Source organism: Protobothrops mucrosquamatus, unplaced genomic scaffold (assembly GCF_001527695.2).
Source record: "Protobothrops mucrosquamatus isolate PMUCROS unplaced genomic scaffold, P.Mucros_1.0 scaffold4387, whole genome shotgun sequence".
In the NCBI taxonomy this organism is placed as follows: domain Eukaryota; kingdom Metazoa; phylum Chordata; class Lepidosauria; order Squamata; family Viperidae; genus Protobothrops; species Protobothrops mucrosquamatus.
In genome coordinates this window covers 37,013-57,012 of record NW_015390300.1, presented here as the reverse complement: position 1 = coordinate 57,012, position 20,000 = coordinate 37,013, and the positions used below count along the sequence as shown (strand labels likewise).

Below are 20,000 nucleotides of genomic sequence, written 5' to 3'. Positions count from 1 at the left end.
ATTCCTTCCCCTTCTCCTCCTCCTCCTCTTCCTCCTCCCCTCCTCCTCCTCCCCCTCCTCCCTCCTCCTCTTCCTCCTCCCCCTCCTCCCCTCCTCCTCTTCCTCCTCCCCCTCCTCCCCTCCTCCCCTCTTCCTCCTCCCCCCCCAACCTTTTGGGCACCAGGGACCTGTTCCGTGGAGAGAGATTTTCCTTGTTTTTGTGCGGACCGGTTGCTGGCATGCCGTGGCCCGGTACCGGTCCGCAGACCGGGGTTTGGAGACCCCTGAATGAGAGGCTCAAATGGAAAAAGAGAAGGGCCAGAGACAAAATGGAATAATAATGAAAAACCTCTCCGGAGAAATTAAATGCCCGCCAGAACAAACGGGTCTTAAGAATGGGAATCCCTGAGATCCAGAAGCCGGTCCGGTGTTGGTAGAGCTGGGCTCCTCCCGAGTTGGGCTCCATCCCTAATAATCAGCATTCGGTCCGTGTTTCGGACGGCGTCAGTCCGTGAAAAGAGATTAAACACGCCGCTGGCCGTGTCTGTCCTGCTGGATTGTTGAAAGCGCTTCCAGCTGCTAAATAAAATAGCAAGATATTTTTCATAGGGCCGTGTCTGAGATGAAGCATGACGGGGTCTTTCAGCCTTCACTGCCCCCGCTCCAGTGCCTCGACCTAACAATAAGGCTTATAAGGCAGTCCTCCCCTTACGACGGCTCGTTTAGTGACTATTCGAAGTTACAATGGCACTGAAAAAGGGGACTTAGGACCCTTTTCCCACACTTGACGGTCCTGTGATCAAAATTCAGATGCTCGGCAATTGACTCGTATTTATGACGGTTGCAGTGTCCCCGGGGGGTGTGTGTCACGTGACCCCCTTTGGCGACCACCGGAGAAGCAGAGTCAACGGGGGCAGCCCGCCTGACTTAACAACCGAACAGCTGCAGGGGGTCGCTTAACAGCCGGGGCGAGGAACATCGTAAAGTGGGGCGAAACTCACTTAGTAGCTGTCTCGCTTAGCAACGGAAATGTTGGCTGCATCGTGGCCGTACGTCCGAGGGCTGCCTGTACCAATTTATATCCTAACTCTCTCTCTCTCTTTCTCGTGCTTCCGCGCAGACACCCTCCTGATTGACTATCAATTCACCTTCAGTCTGTCCCAAGAAGACGACCGCTATTACACAGCCATCAATTTTGTGGCCACCCCGGAAGAGGTTGGTAAGGGCTCCCAACGGGGCACGGGGTTGAGTCTTTAAAGGTCTCGGCCGTTGTGGGCCATCAAAATGTATTGTGTGGGGAGAAGCAAGCAGAACTTTTCCTGACAGTGAGAACAATTGACCAGTGGAACTGCTTGCTTCCAGAAGTTGTGGATGCTCCATTTTAAGAAGAGACTGGACAGCCATTTAATGTCTGAAATGGTGTAGGGTTTCCTGCCTGAGCTGGGGGTTGGACTAGATGACCTCCAAGGTCCCTTCCAACTCTGTTGTTCTATTCTATTCTATTCTATTCTATTCTATTCTATTCTATTCTATTCTATTATAATTATTTTCTATTCTATTCTAATTCTTTCCTATTGTTATTTCTATTCTGTTCTATTCTATTCTAATTCTAATTCTTGTCTATTCTTTTCTATTCTATTTATTCTATTCTATTCTAATTCTTTCCTATTGTTATTTCTATTCTATTTCTATTTCTATTCTATTCTATTCTATTCTATTCTATTCTATTCTATTCTATTCTAATTCTTTCCTATTGTTATTTCTATTCTGTTCTATTCTATTTCTATTTCTATTCTATTAATTCTATTTCTATTCTATTCTATTTCTATTCTATTCTATTCTATTCTATTCTATTCTATTCTATTCTATTCTATTCTATTCATTATTTTTCTATTTCTATTTCTATTCTGCTACCATTTGTTGTTGCACCAATGGCAAAATGACCGTTTATAATTGTATCTTAGTCTTCTTGTTAGAATACCACCAGAGAACACATGAAATTTATATGCAGTACAGGTAGTCCTCGACTTACAACAGTTCATTTAGTGACGGTGCAAAGTATAAAAACGGCACTGAAAAAGTATTTTCCGACCGCTTGGTTTGACGTGTTCGTTTTCATCCCGTTTTGTCTCCATTCCTGCTTTGCTTCGCGAACTGTCTGGAGATCAGTTTCCTTGCAAAAATGAGAAATCGCTTAGATTAACCGTAACAGCGAATTGTTTTTAAGACGGAGGAGGGAGATCAGAAGCTGGGGCTCACTTTATTCGTACCAAAATGACGCCGACGGTTTGTGTAGAAATTGCCGGATGCTTAAAACTCACTCATCCCTCTTTTTCTCTCTCCTTTCCTCAAAACCAGCCAAACCGAGACCTGGATATGTTCATCAACGCTTCGAAAAACTTCAACCTTAACATCACCTGGTCGACCAGCTTTGCAGGTGAGAAATGCTCCCTTCCACGGGTGGTTCTCGACTTAACAGCCATTCCTTTAGTGACCGTTCACCGTTGCAACGCCACTCAAAAAAGGGGCTTATGACCGTTTTTCACATTCATGATCGTTGCAGCATCACCGTTGATTAAAATTCAGACTCTTGGCAATTGACTCATATTTATGACGGTCGCAGCATCTCGGGGTCACGTGATCCCCTTTTGCGACCGTCTGACAGCAAAGTCAACGGGGAAGCCAGATTCACTTAACAACCGGGTTACTAACTTAACAACTGCAGTGATTCACTTAACAACGGTGGCAAGAGAAGTTGTAATATGGGGCAAAACTCACTTAACCAATGTCTCGCTAGACAGTGAGTTCTAGTTCAGCCTTAAGCATAAAAGTTCCCCGTGCTGGCTCAGGAATTCTGTGAATTGAAGTCCACAAGTCAAAAAGGGGCCTTAGTTGCCTATGCCGGCTGAGGAATTCTGGGAATTGAAGTCCGCAAGTCAAAAAGGGGCCTTAGTTGCCCATACTGGCTCAGGAATCCTGGGAGTTGAAGCCCACAAGTCATGAAGGAGCCACCGTTCCCCATGCTGGCTCAGGAATTCTGGGAGTTGAAGTCCATGAATCATAAAGGGGCCAGAGGTCCCCATGCCAGCTGAGGAATTCTGGGAGTTGAAGTCCACAGGTCATGAAGGGGCCATAGTTCCCCCATGCTGGCTCAGGAATTCTGGAAATTGAAGTCCACAGGTCAAAAAGGGGCCACAGTTCCCCATGCTGGCTCAGGAATTCTGGGAGTTGAAGTCCACAAGTCATAAAGCCCCAGCCTGGCTTTAAAATGTCAGAGCACGGCCATTTTCCTCACTAAGGCATGTTCAGTTTGATCTGTCACCAAACCCTTGGCCGCCTGTTCACTTTCTGATAGGAACTGAGACGGTTTCCTTGGGGCTTTTTCTAAGCGTGTCCAGAAATGTTACTGCTGAAATTTAAGCTGTCAGCGCTCTCTTCAGACATAAAAATCAAGCAAACGCCAAGTGCCAACTGAGCAATTGAGAACATGTTTAAAATGTCAATATCTTTTACCGCTCACGGCTGGGCTATTGCTGGGAATCGGCCCGCAAGGATGGGCTGTTTAGTCTGCAGCTAAGTCCTCGCTTTACAGCCATGCGTTTAGTGACCGTTCAGAGTTACAGCGGGGCTGCAAAAAGGGACTTAGGACCGTCTTTCACACTTAACAACTGTGGCGGGCTCCTTGTCGCGTGATCAACATTCAGGCGCTTGGCAACTGACTCGTATGTGTGACGGTTGGCGTGTCCCGTTTGCGACCTTCAGACAAACAAAATCAGTGGGGATTCACTGAACAGTTTTGTTGCTAACTTAACAACTGCAGTGATTCACTTAACAGCTGGGTCAGGAAAGGTCATAAAACGGGGCAAAATTCACTTAACGACCATCTTGGTTAGCAACAGAAACGTTAGGCTCCATTGTGGTCATTAAGTCGAGGACTACCTTGTATTAAAGAAGGTCACTCGTGGTTTTACAAAGGATGATGTGGTCGCCGCCTTCTCAAAGCTAAAGTGGGACTTCGGCTACAGGTAATCCTCGACTTACGACCAAAACCGAGCTCAATATTTCTATCGCTAAGCGAGACGGTTGTTAAGTGAGTTTTGCTCCATTTTACGCCCTTTCTTGCCACAGCTGTTAAGGGAATCAATGCAGTAACACGGTTGTTCCGTCAAATCTGCCTTCCCCATTGACTTTGATCAGCTCGCAAAAGGGGATCACGGGACCCTGGCACACTGCGACCGTCATAAATATGAGTCAGTGGCTGAGCGTCTGAATTTTGATCACACGACCGCGGGGGATGCTGCAACAGTTGCAAGTGTGAAAAACGGTCCCGTCCCTTTTTTTTGAGGGACGTTGTAAGTTTGAACGGTCACTAAATGAACTGTCGTTAGCCGAGGCCCACCTGTACATAACCCAGGTCAGACGATGAAGCCACAGTGTTGGTGTGGAGATGTTTCCCAAGACTTTCAGCCAGAGGAATTAAAAACAGCCACCACAAAAGTCCGCAAAGTCCAATTGTGGTTTGAAGGATTGTGTACAAGCCATTGCTTGCCAATAAGGATTTATAATAATAATAATTAATAATAATAATAATAAAGTTGGAAGGGACCTTGGAGGTCATCTAGTCCAACCACCTGCTCAGGGAGGAAACCCTATACCATTTCAGACCAATGGCTGTCCAGTCTCTTCTTAAAGACTTCCAGTGTTGGAGAAGGGAGGGAGGGAAGGAGGAAGGAAGGAAGGAAGGAAGGAAGGAAGGATAACAGAATAACAGAGTTGGAAGGGACCTCATAGGTCATCTAGTCCAACCCCCTGCTCAGGCAGGAAACCCTACACCATTATAGACAAATGGCTGTCCAGTCTCTTCTTGAAAACTTCCAGTGTTGGAGCATTCACCGCTTCTGGAGGCAGGTAGTTCCACTGGTTAATTGTTCTCACTGTCAGGAAATTCCTCCTTAGTTCTAGGTTGCTTCTCTCCTTGATTAGTTTCCATCCGTTGCTTCTCGTCCTGCCTTCATCTAACCCTGCCTTCTACAAACGAAGAAGCTGGAATGGGTGGGGACAAGATCAGAATGGGAAGAAAGGATGCTGAAGACAGAGAGAGAGACAGTTCAGTTCTTTCCTTGGTGCCTTAACAACTGCCTGATTCGCTTAACAACGCTGGCATAAAAGGTCGTAAAATGGCACCACACTCACTTAAGAACTCTCCCTTGCATAGTCACAGAAATTCTGGGTTCCCTTGGGGATTTAAGGCAAGGATTACCTGTATTATATTGATAATTTGGCTGTCCTCAATAGAACGGCTCTGATTGGTCCCTCAGTGGTAGATGAAGTTTGACAGATGTCACCCCAGCCCTAAGTGGGGTTGATAAAGGGAATTGGGCTTATTTAAAACTCGGAAACCATAAATATTCAACGTTAAATTTAAATATTAATGGGAAACTAAAAATTGGGGGGGGGGAAAACCAATTAGGACACTGAGTGTCTAAAAAGATTGAACGTTAAAATAACTAGGCTATGTATAAACTAAAAATTATCGATCAGCGTAAGAAAGTTATTTTTATTTAATCGATAGAATAAGAATTGTATTAATTTAAATACGAGGCGGTAAATCCACCAAGGGGAGAAGAGAGGAAATATTTAATGTAATCGTTTGAGATCTGTACTAAAGATATTTGTGTGTTACTGAATGATGGATCAACTCAGCCGCCACGTTGCTTTTCAAATATTTAAATGTAAAACTAAAAAATCAATAAAATTTTCTTTAAAAAAAAGAAATTTTGGGCTCTCTTGGGGATTGCCTGTATCATACTGTATTAGGGTTGCCTGTATTATACTGATGTTATTATACTGATAATTTGGCTGTCCTCAAATTGGTCTGATTGGTCCCTCAGCAGTTCTCCCAGCACCTGTCAGAGTTAGATGAAGTTTGATAGATGTCACCGGGTCAACAGCCCTGAGTGGGGTCCCTGTGATTGATTGACAGTTTCAATTTATATCCCCAAAGGTCCCGACGTTCGTGCCCTTTCTCATTTCCTTTGTCCTTTTCCATTTAAATTTCCCAAAAGCCGGTACGCAGGCCGGAGAGGAGATCCCCGTGGTTTCCAAAAACCAGATCAAGGAGTATAAGGACAGCTTCTCCAACGAGAAATTTGATTTCCGCAACAACCCGAACATCACGTTCTTCGTCTACGTCAGCAACTTCACCTGGCCGATAAAAATACAGGTGAGACACTCCGACGTTTATCGTTATTATTGCTGTTGTTCCGCCGGATGTTTTAAGTTTGGGTTTGGCATTTTCGTTCGGCTCTCAGCGTCCTTTCCGAGGAATCCAGGAGAGGAAAATGTTGTGGTGTGTGGTGGTGGTGGTGGTGTTGAAAGGCATTGTCGCAGGATGGAAGCTGTTCTAAGGAAAAGCCGACTTTTGTGGTGATTCTTCTTTCCGATTCGTTGCACGGTCAGCTTAGAGGTTCAGACGCGATTTGACATTTTTTTGTCCACCGGTCTCGGGTCCTTCCCAAGGGAGTGGGTTAGGTAGAGGATGGAGGGGTTAAAGGTTAAAGGTGAAATGTGTCGTCATAGGTTGTAAGCTGTTCTGAGTAGAGCTGCCTTTTGCAATTGACTCTTAGTGATTTTGCCAATAGTGCTCATGAATAGAATAGAATAGAATAGAATAGAATAGAATAGAATAGAATAGAATAGAATAGAATAGAATAGAATAGAATAGAATAGAATAGATGCAATGGAATAGAATATAGTAGAGTACAGAGTAGAATAGATGCAATGGAGAATAGACTAGACTAGACTAGAATAGAATAGAATAGATGCAATGGAGAATAGAATAGAGTAGAGTATAGAGTAGAATAGATGCAATGGAGAATAGAATAGAATAGAATAGAATAGAATAGAATAGAATAGAATAGAATAGAATAGAATAGAATAGAATAGAATAGAATAGAATAGAATAGAATAATGGAATAGATAGAGAATAGAACAACAGAATAGAAAATAGAACAGAACAGGAATGGAATGGAATGGAAATTAGAATAGAATAGAATAGTTGGAAGGGACCTTGGAGGTCTTCTAGTCCAACCCCCTGCTCAGGCAGGAAATCCTATTCCATTTCAGACAAATGGTTGCCCATCTTACAAAAAGTTACAGCAGGTGGCGTACATATAATCATTATTAAATATATTTTAAAAAAATCACAAGGCTAAGTGAAAATGACATGTTAACAAAAAGAAAATGGAGCCATCTCCATATCTCATTAGCTTGATGATGTAGCCGTATTTTGAGGGACTTCCAGAAAACCAACAGAGATGCAGCTATTATCACTTCTCTCTCTCTCTCTCTCTCTCTCTCTCTCTCTCTCTCTCTCTCTCTCTCTCTCTCTCTCTCTCTCTGTGTGTGTGTGTGTGTGTGTGTGTGTGTGTAATATTCCCTTAGGTGGGCACTATGGCAGAGAAGACCCACCTCCTGGGACACCCCCTCCTCCAAGTGTAACTTCCTAACAATAGGATCCTAACACGGGTCCCCAACCCCTGGTCCATGGACCGGTACCGGGCCGTGGCACGCCAGCAACCGGTCCGCACAAACAAGCAAAGCCCCATCCGTGGGATGCAGGCAGCACACAAAACCACGCACTCTCCGGTCCGTGGAAAAACCCCTCTCCACGGAACCGGTCCCTGGTGCCCGAAAACTTGCCCGGCATGGCTGCCTGAGGAATTTTCTCGAAGTCCATTAGTCTTAAAGTTGCCAAGTTTGGAGACCCCTGGAAAAATGTGGTTGCGTAGGAGGTTCCCAGGCACAGTAAACCTAGCAGATCTGCCTGTCACAGAGTTTTGGTTTTTTTTTATTCTGTGGTGCCGATGGAAGGGTTCCATGTTGTGTAGAAGCTCTTTGTTGGTTTAGACCAGGGGTAGGCAACCTTGGCTCTTTTATGACTGGTGGACTTCAACTCCCAGAATTCCTGAGGCAGCCATGCTGAGGGGACAGGCAGAGGTTTCCAAGCTGAGCCAGGCTAGCTCAGGAATTCTGGGAGTTGAAGTCCACCAGTCATAAAAGAGCCGAGGTTGCCTACCTCTGGCCTAGGTCTAGGCCTAGGCCGCTTTATGACTCGTGGACTTCAACTCCCAGAATTCCTGAGCCAGCCACGCTGAGGGGAAAGGGAGAGGTTTCCAAGCTGAGCCAGGCTGGCTCAGGAATTCTGGGAGTTGAAGTCCACCAGTCATAAAGCAGCCTAGGCCTAGGCCAGAGGTAGGCAACCTTGGCTCTTTTATGACTCGTGGACTTCAACTCCCAGAATTCCTGAGCCAGCCACATTGAGGGGAAAAGGAGAGGTTTCCAAGCTGAGCCATGCTGGCTCAGGAATTCTGGGAGTTGAAGTCCACCGGTCATAAAAGAGCCAAGGTTGCCTACCCCTGGTTTAGACTGTGGTCTTAACTCAGCCCTGGAATAAATGAACATTCATTTTTCCTCGGTTTAACCCATCTCCTCTCTGTTTCCTTTCCCTTCCTCTGTTGTCTTCTTTGTGTCAAATTTCAGATTGCATTCCTCCACCATTCCGTTCCTGACGTAATGTGATCATTGCGCCAATATCTGTTTCATTTGCTGCCGTGGATATGACAAGACAAGGCAGGCTTAAAGAGGCATGAAGGATGGACTTCATTGAGCAGGGACATGGTCTGGCTCCACTGGTCAATTTCGGGCAAGGCTAAGTGGCTTAGCCCAGTGCTTCTCTTAAGAAAAGACTAGACAGTCACTTGTCTGAAATGGTATAGGTTCTCCTGCTTGAGCAGGGGGCTGGACTAGAAGACCTCTAAGGCTCCCTTCCACCTCCTATTCTATTCTGTTCTGTTCTGTTCTATTTCTGTTCTGTTCTATTCTATTTCTATTCTATTTCTGTTCTGTTCTATTAATTTTTTCTGTTCTGTTCTGTTCTGTTCTATTCCATTCTGTTCTATTCTGTTCTATTCCATATATTTTCTGTTCTGTTCTATTCTATTTCTGTTCTGTTCTATTAATTGTTCTATTCTATTCTATTCTATTCTATTCTATTCTATTCTATTCTATTCTATTCTATTTCTATTCTATTTCTATTTTATTTCTGCTCTGTTCTGTTCTATTAATTTTTTCTATTCTATTCTATTCTATTCTATTCTATTCTATTCTATTCTATTCTATTCTATTCTATCCCTGTTATGTTCTATTAATTTTTCTATTCTATTTCTATTTTATTCTATTTCTATTTTATTCTATTTCTATTCTATTCTATTCTATTCTATTCTATTCTATTCTATTCTATTCTATTCTATTCTATTCTATTCTATTCCTGTTCTGTTCTATTAATTTTTCTATTTCTATTTCTATTCTATTCTATTCTATTCTATTCTATTCTATTCTATTCTATTGTATTCTAAGCTCTTTATTCAAACACCGTTGTTACAGAATCGCATTTGGTAAATTTTCTTAACTTTGCCGTTTGGAGTTTTCTGTTAAAAAGTTTGCAGCCATGTTAAATTTGTGGATTTTATTTTATTTTTAAAGCCAACACAAAATCGCTTTCTGCGACAAACGAAACCAACTCAGATTTTTTTTTTTAATGGAAGGAAAGTAATTTTGTGGTTTGGGGGAAAAGATGGAATGTCCTTTGTGTATAGGGAGCCCCCGTTTAGCGACTGCCTTGTTTAATGACTTGTTTGACGTTACCACAGTGCAAAAAAAAAAGTCCCCTTAACAACCAATCCTTTCATTTACCACTTTCACGGTGTCTCTCTCTTTTTTTATTTTTATTTGCTTCTTTATCCAATGCCAAGATCTCTTCAAAGAGAGAGAGAGAGAATCCTAGTTTGGCTGAAGGAAATATTAAGAATAGCAAAAAACTGAAGTAAAGCACAGTGGTTTTCACCTCATGACCAAGTGGCTGGTCCCAGTTGTGGTGTCTAAATGAGGACTGCCTTTAATTTAATTTGCTCGTAGAATCTTTGTGCTTGCTCCAGCAGATATATACGTGGGGCTGATTGTATTACCACAAAACACAGCTATTTAGCGCTGAGTAATAAGCACTACTTATTATATGAAAAATTAACAGAATCTTTATGCAATAAAGACATAACACACCGCTGTCTTTCATTTTCCTCGGAGTTCTGTATGTTTGTGCAATTTTGAAGTGATTGCAACACCACAACCTTTAGACTTTGTGGTGAGGACGAGACTCCATTGTTAGTGTTTAATGTGTAGAGCAGGGGTCTTCAAACTTGGCCCTTTTATGACTTGTGGACTTCAACTCCCAGAATTCCTCAGCCAGGCACGTTGGCTGAGGAATTCTGGGAGTTGAAGTCACTCCTCTTAAAGTCTATATCAGGGGTCTTTCAAACTTGGCTCTTTTATGACTTGTGGACTTCAGCTCCCAGAATTCCTCAGCCAGGCATGCTGGCTGAGGAATTCTGGGAGTTGAAGTCCATTTCTCTTAAAGTCTATATCAGGGATCTTTCAAACTTTGCCCTTGTATGACTTGTGAACTTCAACTCCCAGAATTCCTCAGCCAGGCATGCTGGCTGAGGAATTCTGGGAGTTGAAGTCCATTTCTCTTAAAGTCTATATCAGGGGTCTTTCAAACTTGGCCCTTTTATGACTTGTGGACTTCAACTCCCAGAATTCCTCAGCCAGGCATGCTGGCTGTGGAATTCTGGGAGTTGAAGTCCACATGCCTTAAAATTGTCAAGGTTGAGAAATACTGTCTTAAAGTCTATATCAGGGGTCTTTCAAACTCGGCCCTTTTATGACTCGTGGACTTCAACTCCCAGAATTCTTCAGCCAGGCATGCTGGCTGATGAATTCTGGGAGTTGAAGTCCACAAGTCATAAAAGGGCCAAATCTGTAGATCCCTGGCATAGATGAACGTAGAGGATTATTGCAGAATATATATATCTATATATATATATATAAAAAGGCACGGTATTGTTAGGGACCAAGTTCCCGGCTTTATCTTTCCGCTGTTGCTTTTTTCCTGGCTCCCTTTTCCTGGTTTCTTTTAGGAAGTTTGCAGCTTCTAAATGCCCTTTTTGTGCTCCTAATATTTGTATCCTGGCCAATGCCGAACTTTCCCCTCCTCCTCCGAAACCTCGCTCCACCTCTCTTTAAAACCACTTTGGTTCCTTTTGAAAGGGCATTGATGTGTCTCCCTCCTTCCTTCATTTCAAAAATTGAGACAGCCAAGTGTAGATCCTATTTTTTTAAAAAAAAAATATATAGAAATTTGAGGTCGGATTGCTCCCACTGAAGTCCCTCTGGCTTGTAACGACTCCATCATGAACTTTAGTTAAGTTGCTCATCTTTTCTCTTGAGGACCACAGGTAAGTTCTCGTCCATTTCTTAATACTCATCTGGTCCTTCTCTATATATATTTATCATGCTGCTTAGAAGTCGCCTGATTTAAAGAGAGAATCTCACTTGCCACCGTCTCGTCGGCATCCGTAAGCTCAGCCTGCGTCTTTTCGTTCCGGAATGTCGTCCTCGGAAACAGGGTTTTCTAGAAAAAATCTGATCCAACCGAGCCGGCAAAATGCTTAACTTTGGAAAAGTTAACTTTTGAAAGCAGTTGTGACCAGAGATGGGGGAAAAAAAACAACGGGAAAATTTGGAGGAATAAACAGGGTCCCCCCCCTTTTTTTTCCCCAAAGCTGTTTGGAGAAAAAAAAACCAGGAAAAAAACCTGGTTTTTTTCTTCTTCAATTTTTCCCAATCTCTCTCTCCCCCCCCCCCCCCAGGCCTTTCCATCGTGTTTCCCATCGTACTTGAAAACTTTCTGGCGGTCAGTTGGAGTGGCTGTTAGACAGGACAGTCTTCCTTTCTGATGTAAAAAAGATGTGGAGACTCTAGAAAGAGTGCAGAGAAGAGCAACAAAGATGATGAGGGGACTGGAGGCTAAAACATATAAGGAACAGCTGCTGGAATTGGGTATGTCTAGTTTAATGAAGAGAAGGACGAGGGGGGACATGATAGCAGTCTTCCAGTATCTCAGGGGGATTCACTAAACAGCTGAGACAAGAAAGGTTAATTAAATGGGGCAAAATTCACTTAACAACTGTCTCACCTAGCGGCAGAACTTTGGGGCTCAATTGTGCCCGTAAGTCAAGGATTACCTATAGGTGGTTTTAGCTTGTTCTTCTTTCCTTCTGTTGCATCTGAGAAGTAACTCATTTCGGCATCAGAAGTTTCCCACAGGTAATCCTAGACTTAACAATCTCAATTGAGACCAATTGAGAACAATTCCATTGTTAAGCACTCCTCCTCCTCCTCCTCCTCCTCCTCCTCCTCCTCCTCTAATCCACAACTCCCTTCTAGCACTGATGATGTTACCTAGTTTGATAATGAAATGAGAGCACCAAGTATCCCACAGTTGTCGTCCTCCTCCTCCTCCTCCTCTTTCTTGTTCTCCTCGTCCTTGGCTTTCTTGTTCTTCTTCTCCTCCTCCTCTGCCTCCTCCTCCTCTTCTTCTTCCTCCTCCTCTTTCCACTGATGAAGTTACCTAGTTGGGTAGTGAGACGTCTGCAAGAAAACAATCAAGCTCAGAGAGCACCAAGGACACCACAATCTTCCTCCTCCTCCACTTTCTTGTTCTATTCCTCCTCATTTCTTGTTCTCCTCCTCCTCCTCCTCCTCCTCCTCCTTCCACTGATGAAGTTACCTAGTTGGGTAGTGAGATGTCTGCAAGAAAACAATCAAGCTCAGAGAGCACCAAGGACCCCACAATCTTCCTCCTCCTCCTCCTCCTCCTCCTCCTCCTCTTTCTTATCTTATTCCTCCTCCTCTTTCTTGTTCTCCTCCTCCTCCTCTTCCCACTGATGAAGTTACCTAGTTGGGTAGTGAGACGTCTGCAAGAAAACAACCAAGCTCAGACAGCACCAAGCCCCCCGGAGATATTCACCCTGTCTCTCCCTTCTAAAGGAACACAGGAAAGACGTAAAACCCCTTGAGAAGCCAGCTACAAAAAAAGAATTAAACATTTTAATGGATTTCCTGCCTGGGCCATCTCCCATTCACCTGGGTCCCAAACCATCATAGGTGGCTTGACGTTCACGCCGGAGATGTGCGACGCCTTTTAAAGAAGGGAGATCTCTTAATTTGGACTGTGTTACGATTCGGCCTCGATGAATTAAATTCCCCCCGCCGCCAATTCGAACCCAGAGCCTTGAAGTCGCCTCCAGATTCGGATTGTCAAATCCGCTTTATCTGAGAACACCGCCTTGCCGAGAAACTGTTTTTTACTCGGCCCCTTTTATGAAGGATGTAATTAGCCCACTCAACAAGAAGTTATTAAAAATGTAATTAGTAAACAGGACGTGCTCTTTATGTTGCTGGCTTCATTTGTCTGGCAGACAATAGCTCAGTAATTACTTTCCTCAACGGTTATTTTGAGGAGGGGAAAAAAGAAGAAGAATCTTTTGTATCGGGCCCGTCTTTCATATTGCTAAAATTGTAGGCTGGTGTAGAAATAGCACCGATACGATTTACTTATTTAGCATCAAAAAAATAGCCTTCCCATTTTAAACAAACTTGTGTGTGTGTGTGTGTGTGTGTGTGTGTGTGTGTGTGTGCTTCGTGTTGGAAGAAAAATTAAATATTCCCTTTTTTTAGGCACAGCCTAACAGCCAATTAAAGGCAGCGCCACAAGACAGAGGAAGTCCTCGACTTACGACTATAACCGACCCAGCATTTCCGTTGCTAAGTGAGACAGTTGTTCAGCGAGTCTTGCCCCCATTTTACGACTTTTCTTGCCACCGTTTTTTTTATACCAAGTTTTATTAACTTTGTCAAATTTACATCCAAGTATTTAGGAAGCAGCGTGGTGATTGGGTAATCGATAGTCCAGTAACAAAATCTTTTCGTGCATATCTCAGATTGCGTCATTAAAAGTTCCCTCCTCTATTTCCCTTAATTATTATATCACATTCAGGTTAATACATTTCTAGTTATAGCTCAATCAATCAATACATTTGTCAATATAGTTTTACTCATACATATCCAAGTCCTGTTTTTAAATTTTACCTGATTTCAATTACCGTGTTCCAATTTAGCCTTTAATAACCATAATGTTTAAACTTCGGGTAACATAGGTTTTCCTAATTTCATTACAAAATAACTATCGTATCTAAAATGTACATATTATTCGGATAATTACATTCTTTTTTTTTATTATTGAAAGTTTTATAAAATTTTACAATATAAATCCCCCCTCCCCAAACCCACCCCTCCATCCCCCCTCCCTCTCCCCTCACTTCCCAGAGCCCATCACAGGATTAACAATAAAATAATCATAATCTAACTAACGTTAATCAACTATTAAGCTAACAAATCTATAACTTCCTTTAACTCTCTTTTAAAGCAAATATACAATTATTANGAGATATTCACCCCGTCTCTCCCTTCTAAAGGAACACAGGAAAGATGTAAAACCCCTTGAGAAGCCAGCTACAAAAAAAGAATTAAACATTTTAATGATTTCCTGCCTGGGCCATCTCCCATTCACCTGGGTCCCAAACCGTCATAGGTGGCTTGACGTTCACGCCGGAGATGTGCGACGCCTTTTAAAGAAGGGAGATCTCTTAATTTGGACTGTGTTACGATTCGGCCTCGACGAATTAAATTCCCGCCGCCGCCAATTCGAACCCAGAGCCTTGAAGTCGCTGCCTGATTCGGCTTGTCAGATCCGCTTTATCTGAGGGCATCGCCTTGCCAAGAATCCGTTTTTTACTCGGCCCGTTTTATGAAGGATGTAATTAGCCCACTCAATAAGAAGTTATTAAAAATGTAATTAGTAAACAGGACGTGCTCTTTATGTTGCTGGCTTCATTTGTCTGGCAGACAATAGCTCAGTAATTACTTTCCTCAACGGTTATTTTGAGGAGAAGGGAAAAAAAAAGAATCTTTTGTATCGGGCCCGTCTTTCATATTGCTAAAATTGTAGGCTGGTGTAGAAATAGCACCGATACGATTTACTTATTTAACATCAAAAATTAGCCTGCCCATTTTAAACAAACGTGTGTGTGTGTGTGTGCTTCGTGTTGGAAGAAAAATTAAATATTCCCTTTTTTTAGGCACAGCCTAACAGCCAATTAAAGGCAGCGCCACAAGACAGAGGAAGTCCTCGACTTACGACTATAACCAACCCAACATTTCCGTTGCTAAGCAAGACAGTTGTTCAGCGAGTCTTGCCCTCCTTTTACGACTTTTCTTGCCACCGTTTTTTTTATAACAAGTTTTATTAATTTTTTAAATTTTACATCCAAGTATTTAGGAAGCAGCGTGGTGATTGGGTAATCAATAGTCCAGTAACAAAATATTTCGTGTATATCTCAGGTTGCGTCATTAAAAGTTCCCTTGATTATTATATCACATTCAGGTTAATACGTTTCTAGTTATAGCTCAATCAACCAATACATTTGTCAATATAGTTTTACTCATACACATCCAAGTCCTGTTTTTAAATGTTACCTAATTTCAATTTAGCCTTTAATAACCATAATGTTTAAACTCCGGGTAACCCAAGTTTTCCTAATTTCATTACAAAATAACTATCGTATCTAAAATGCACATATTATTCGGATAACTACATTCTTAACTTTATTTCGCAAGTATATTCTATTTCTCGTCCTAGTACCTCATCGTTTGCTAACAAAATGTCTTTCGTTGTCACAAACCAACTTCCATATTACAGTTCAGAACTACAGTCTAATGGCTAATTTTCATTTCCTTTATAAACCTAAGTTTCTTGCCCCAGTTGTTAAGTGAATCGCTGCATGGGTTCAGTGTCATGTGTCTGATTAACGAAACACTTAAAAGGACTTTCAGGCATATTTTCTCCTAAAAGCATTTATTAAGGTTACAGAGACGTCAGTACAGCATGGTGGAAATGCTTAGGTCTGGCTTCTCTTCCGTTACGCATATACATTCTAAGCATTTCCCACCCCCTTATTTTGGGGTCATGGTTCACATCTTCCAATCAACTTGGATGATGTGATTTACTTCCGGTTTCTTTCTCCCGGGCTATCCTTATGCTCCTCCCTCTTTCCCAGTTGCTGGTTTAACTATATAAATACCGGACAGTTCTGCATATTGTCAAAGGAAGAATATACAGTATTTGCAGCGTTGACATTCAGTTAGTAACCCAGTTGTTAAGTGAATCGGTCTCACCCCCGTTGACTTTGCTCATCCGAAGGTCGCAAAAGGGGGAATCACATAATCCCGGGACGCTGCGACCGTCCTAAATACGAGTCAGTTGCTAAGTGTCCGAATTTTGATTGTGTGAACACCGGGGGATGCTGCAAGGATTATAAGCGTGAAAAACAGCGGTGAGGTTTTTTTCAGCGCCGTTGTGACTTGGAACGGTCGCTAAACAAATTGTTGTAATTCAAGAATTATCTCCCCGCAATTAATTGTCTTCTTGCGGCTTCCATGCTACGTTCCCACGTGCAAATTACAATGATAACAACCTGCAAAGATAGCTACGATTTAAGGCCAGGCCACACCTGTATGTTTGGTCTCCTGATAGTTCTTTCTTCCCTGTCCCGTCTTGTGCGAAGACACACGTGTGCGAAACACAAGACACGCGTATCTGTGTTGTTGTTGTCTCACAATCTCTTGAGACTTCCCAGAGAGAAAGCTGGATGAGCGGACCCTCTTCTGGAATCTGATCTGTTGGACGAGATTATTCCTTTCTTCCCAATAGGTTTATTTAAAAAAGAAAAACAAAAAAACGCTTTCTAATAGAACTGCGGTGACGTCTCTTATTTTATTGTGAGTTGCCTCAATAAGACAATATAACCTTGGGATCCGTAATTAAGAAGCCCTTTGACAAATTCATCCAGGAATGACAAGCTCTCCTCCTGGGTGACATCCTTCTGCCGTGAACTTCCCATCTGTTCCCACCAACCATTTTGAGCCATCTGTTCAAAAGGCATTTTCTGTTTAAATGGGACCTACTCTCTCTCTATTAGGATAGGGTAGGGTAGGGTAGAGTGGAATGGAATGGAATGGAATGGAATAGAATAGAGCTGGAAGGGACCTTGGAGGTCTTCTAGTCCAGCCCCCTGCTCAAGCAGGATGACCTACACCATCTCAGACAGGTGAATGTCCAGTCTCTTCTTAAAAACCTCCAGTGATGGAGCACCCACAATTTCTGGTGGCAAACTGTTCCACTGGTTGATTGTCCTCACCGTTGGGGAGTTTCTCCTTAATTCCAGGTTGCTTCTCTTTTTGGTCAGTTTCCAACCATTGTTTCTTGTCCTTCCCTCTGGTGCTTTGGAGAATAGTTTGACACCCTCTTCTTTGTGGCAGAATAGAAAAGAATGGAATGGAATACAGTACAGTACAGTACAGTACAGTACAATACAGTACGATATGATACGATACAATACAATACAATACAATAATGATAAGAATAGAATAAAATAGAATAAAATAGAATAAAATAGAATAGAATGATAAGAATAGAATAGACGAGAAGAGAATAGAATAATGATAGAATAGACTGGAATAATGATAATAGAATAGAATGGAATAGAATAGAAATAAGAATAGAATAGAATAGAATAGAATATAGAATAGAATAATGATAAGAAAAGAATAGAATAATGATAGAATAGAATAATAGAATAGAATAGAATAGAATAATGATAAGAATAGAATAGACGAGAAGAGAAGAGTAATGATAGAATAGAATAGAATGGAGTAGAATAGAAATAATAGAAATAAGAATAGAATAAGGATTAGAACAGAATAGAATAGAATAGAATAGAAATAATGGAATGGAATGGAATGGAATGGAATGGAATGGAATGGAATAGAATAGAATAGAATAGAATAGAATAGAATAGAATAGAAATAAGAATGGAATAGAATGGAATGGAATGGAATGGAATAGAATAAGAATAGAATAGAATAGAATAGAATAGAATAGAATAGAATAGAATGACAGAGTTGGAAGGGACCTTGGAGGTCTTCTAGTCCAACCCCCTTTTTCTGGGAATCTCACTCAATCTACTTGTCCTAAAGTTCTTAACTTCTTTTGCCCCTTCCCTAAATAGTCCTTCCTTTGATCTCCTCTCCTCGTGAGGACCAAAAACTCTCTCTGTTGCAAAGTCATAAAGCCAGCTGAGCATCTGAGCATCAGTTTTTAGAACTGCAGAAGCACCAGGGCCCGGGCGCAGCAATATAACTAACCATAGGCAGAAGCCGCTGGGTAGCGGATTACCCATGCAAGGCAGTAGAGAGCGATCCATCAAAAAGACAACGGCAATCCATCAAGGGCCCGTCGGAATATGACATCCCTGAGCTTATCGGCCCCAAAACTAGATGGTGACCCGGATCAGCCACCGCTTCAAGCTGAGGATTCTCGCCTCGGGATTCCAGCATGGAAAATGCCCTTTCCCGCCTCTGGCAGATTTCATCTCCAGTGTAAAAAGTAAATGGTTTGAGGCTGTATGTTATTACCTTGATTCTACTGCCCTGAAAAGAATAAGAAGTCTCCCCCCCCTTTTTTTTTCCTCCCCTGCTTTCCCAGTATTTTAATTTTTCTTAACGTTTGGACAGACGAATAAGAGAGAATTTGCAAGGAAGATTTCGCCGCCTGCAAAACGAGAGCTAATTTTACACCGAGAAAGGAAAATGTGTGTAGCTCAGGGTTGAAATGAGGGCTCCTTGGTGTTCTCTCAGCTGGGTGGGGTTGGTTTTTTTTGCCGACGTTTTGTTACCTAACTAGGTAACATCCTCAGTGCTAGAAGGGAGAGGGGTTTGTGGAGAGGAGGAGGAGCAGAAGGAGGGCCACAACTATGGGGTCTTTGGTGCTCTCTGAGCTTGGTGATTTTATGGCAGACCTTTCATGACCCAACTAGGGGACACCATCAGTGCTAAGTGGGGTCTGCAAAGAGGAGGAAAAGGAGGACTGTGCTGGTGGGGTTTTTTGCAGACGTTTCATGACCCAACTAGGTAACATTATCCCTGCTAGAAGGGAGGAGGGTGTCAACGCTGCAAATACTGTATATTCTTGCTTTGACAATGTGCAGAACTGTCTGGTATATATATAGTTAAACCAGCAACTGGGAAAGAGGGAGGAGCATAAGAATAGCCCGGGAGAAAGAAACCGGAAGTAAATCACATCTTCCAAGTTCATTGGAAGATGTGAACCATGACCCTACAATAAGGGAGTGGAAAATGTTTGGAATGTTATGCGTAACGGAAGAGAAGCAGACCTAAGCATTCCACCATGCTCTGCTGACGTATTGTAATCTTAATAAATGCTTTTAGGAGAAAACATGCCTGAAAGTCCTTTTAAGAGGACGCCGACTGTGGGGCCTCGGTACTCTCTGAGCTGGGTGGTTTCCTTGCAGACGTTTCATTACCCAACTAGGTAACATCATCAGTGGTAGAAGAGAGTGGGGTTTGCAGGGAGGAGGAGGAGGGATGTGGCGTCCTTGGTGCTCTCTGAGCTGGGTGGTTTTTTTTGTTTTTTTTGCAGACATTTCATTACCCAACTAGGTAATATCATCAGTGCTAGGAAGGAGGGAGTTTTGCAAAGAAGAGGGAGGGAGGGAGGGAGGGAGGGAGGGAAGGAGGAGGAGGACTGTGGGGGTCCTTGGTGCTCTCTGAGCTGGGTGGTTTCCTTGCAGACATTTCATGACCCAACTAGGGAAGATCATCAGTGCTAGAAGGGAGTGGGGTTTGCTGTCAGTCTCTATTCTAGTGGCTTGCACTGTCTGTGTTGGTGGGGTGGTCTTGGTTGGGCTGTTTACTGTTAGCTTGTTTGGGAGTTCCCGATAGGGGTATTATTTACTTCTTGATTGTTGATCTAGACCCCAACCTGTGGGCTGCGGTCCGGTAGTGGACCGTGGCCTGCTGGCCATGGGACAGGCTGGCTAGTGCGTGCGTACGCACGCATACATACCCTCACTTGTGCTACCGCTGCGGCCGTGGGCCACGAAAACAATACACCGCACCACAGGGCGCAAAAAACGGGCTGCCACCGT

The 20,000-nt window shown here is 42.8% G+C and overlaps 1 protein-coding gene across 1 annotated transcript in view; it reads left to right on the top strand.

Moving 5' to 3' along the window:
* ATRN (attractin) overlaps window positions 1-20,000 on the top strand; it is a gene marked incomplete at both ends in the record, with an annotated part of 93,109 nt that overhangs the window by 50,396 nt on the left and 22,713 nt on the right. Inside the window, 3 exons of the mRNA XM_015828296.1 lie at window positions 1,100-1,194; window positions 2,338-2,416; window positions 6,045-6,202. Coding sequence (XP_015683782.1) covers window positions 1,100-1,194; window positions 2,338-2,416; window positions 6,045-6,202 — 332 coding nt within the window. The remainder of the gene's footprint in view (window positions 1-1,099; window positions 1,195-2,337; window positions 2,417-6,044; window positions 6,203-20,000) is intronic.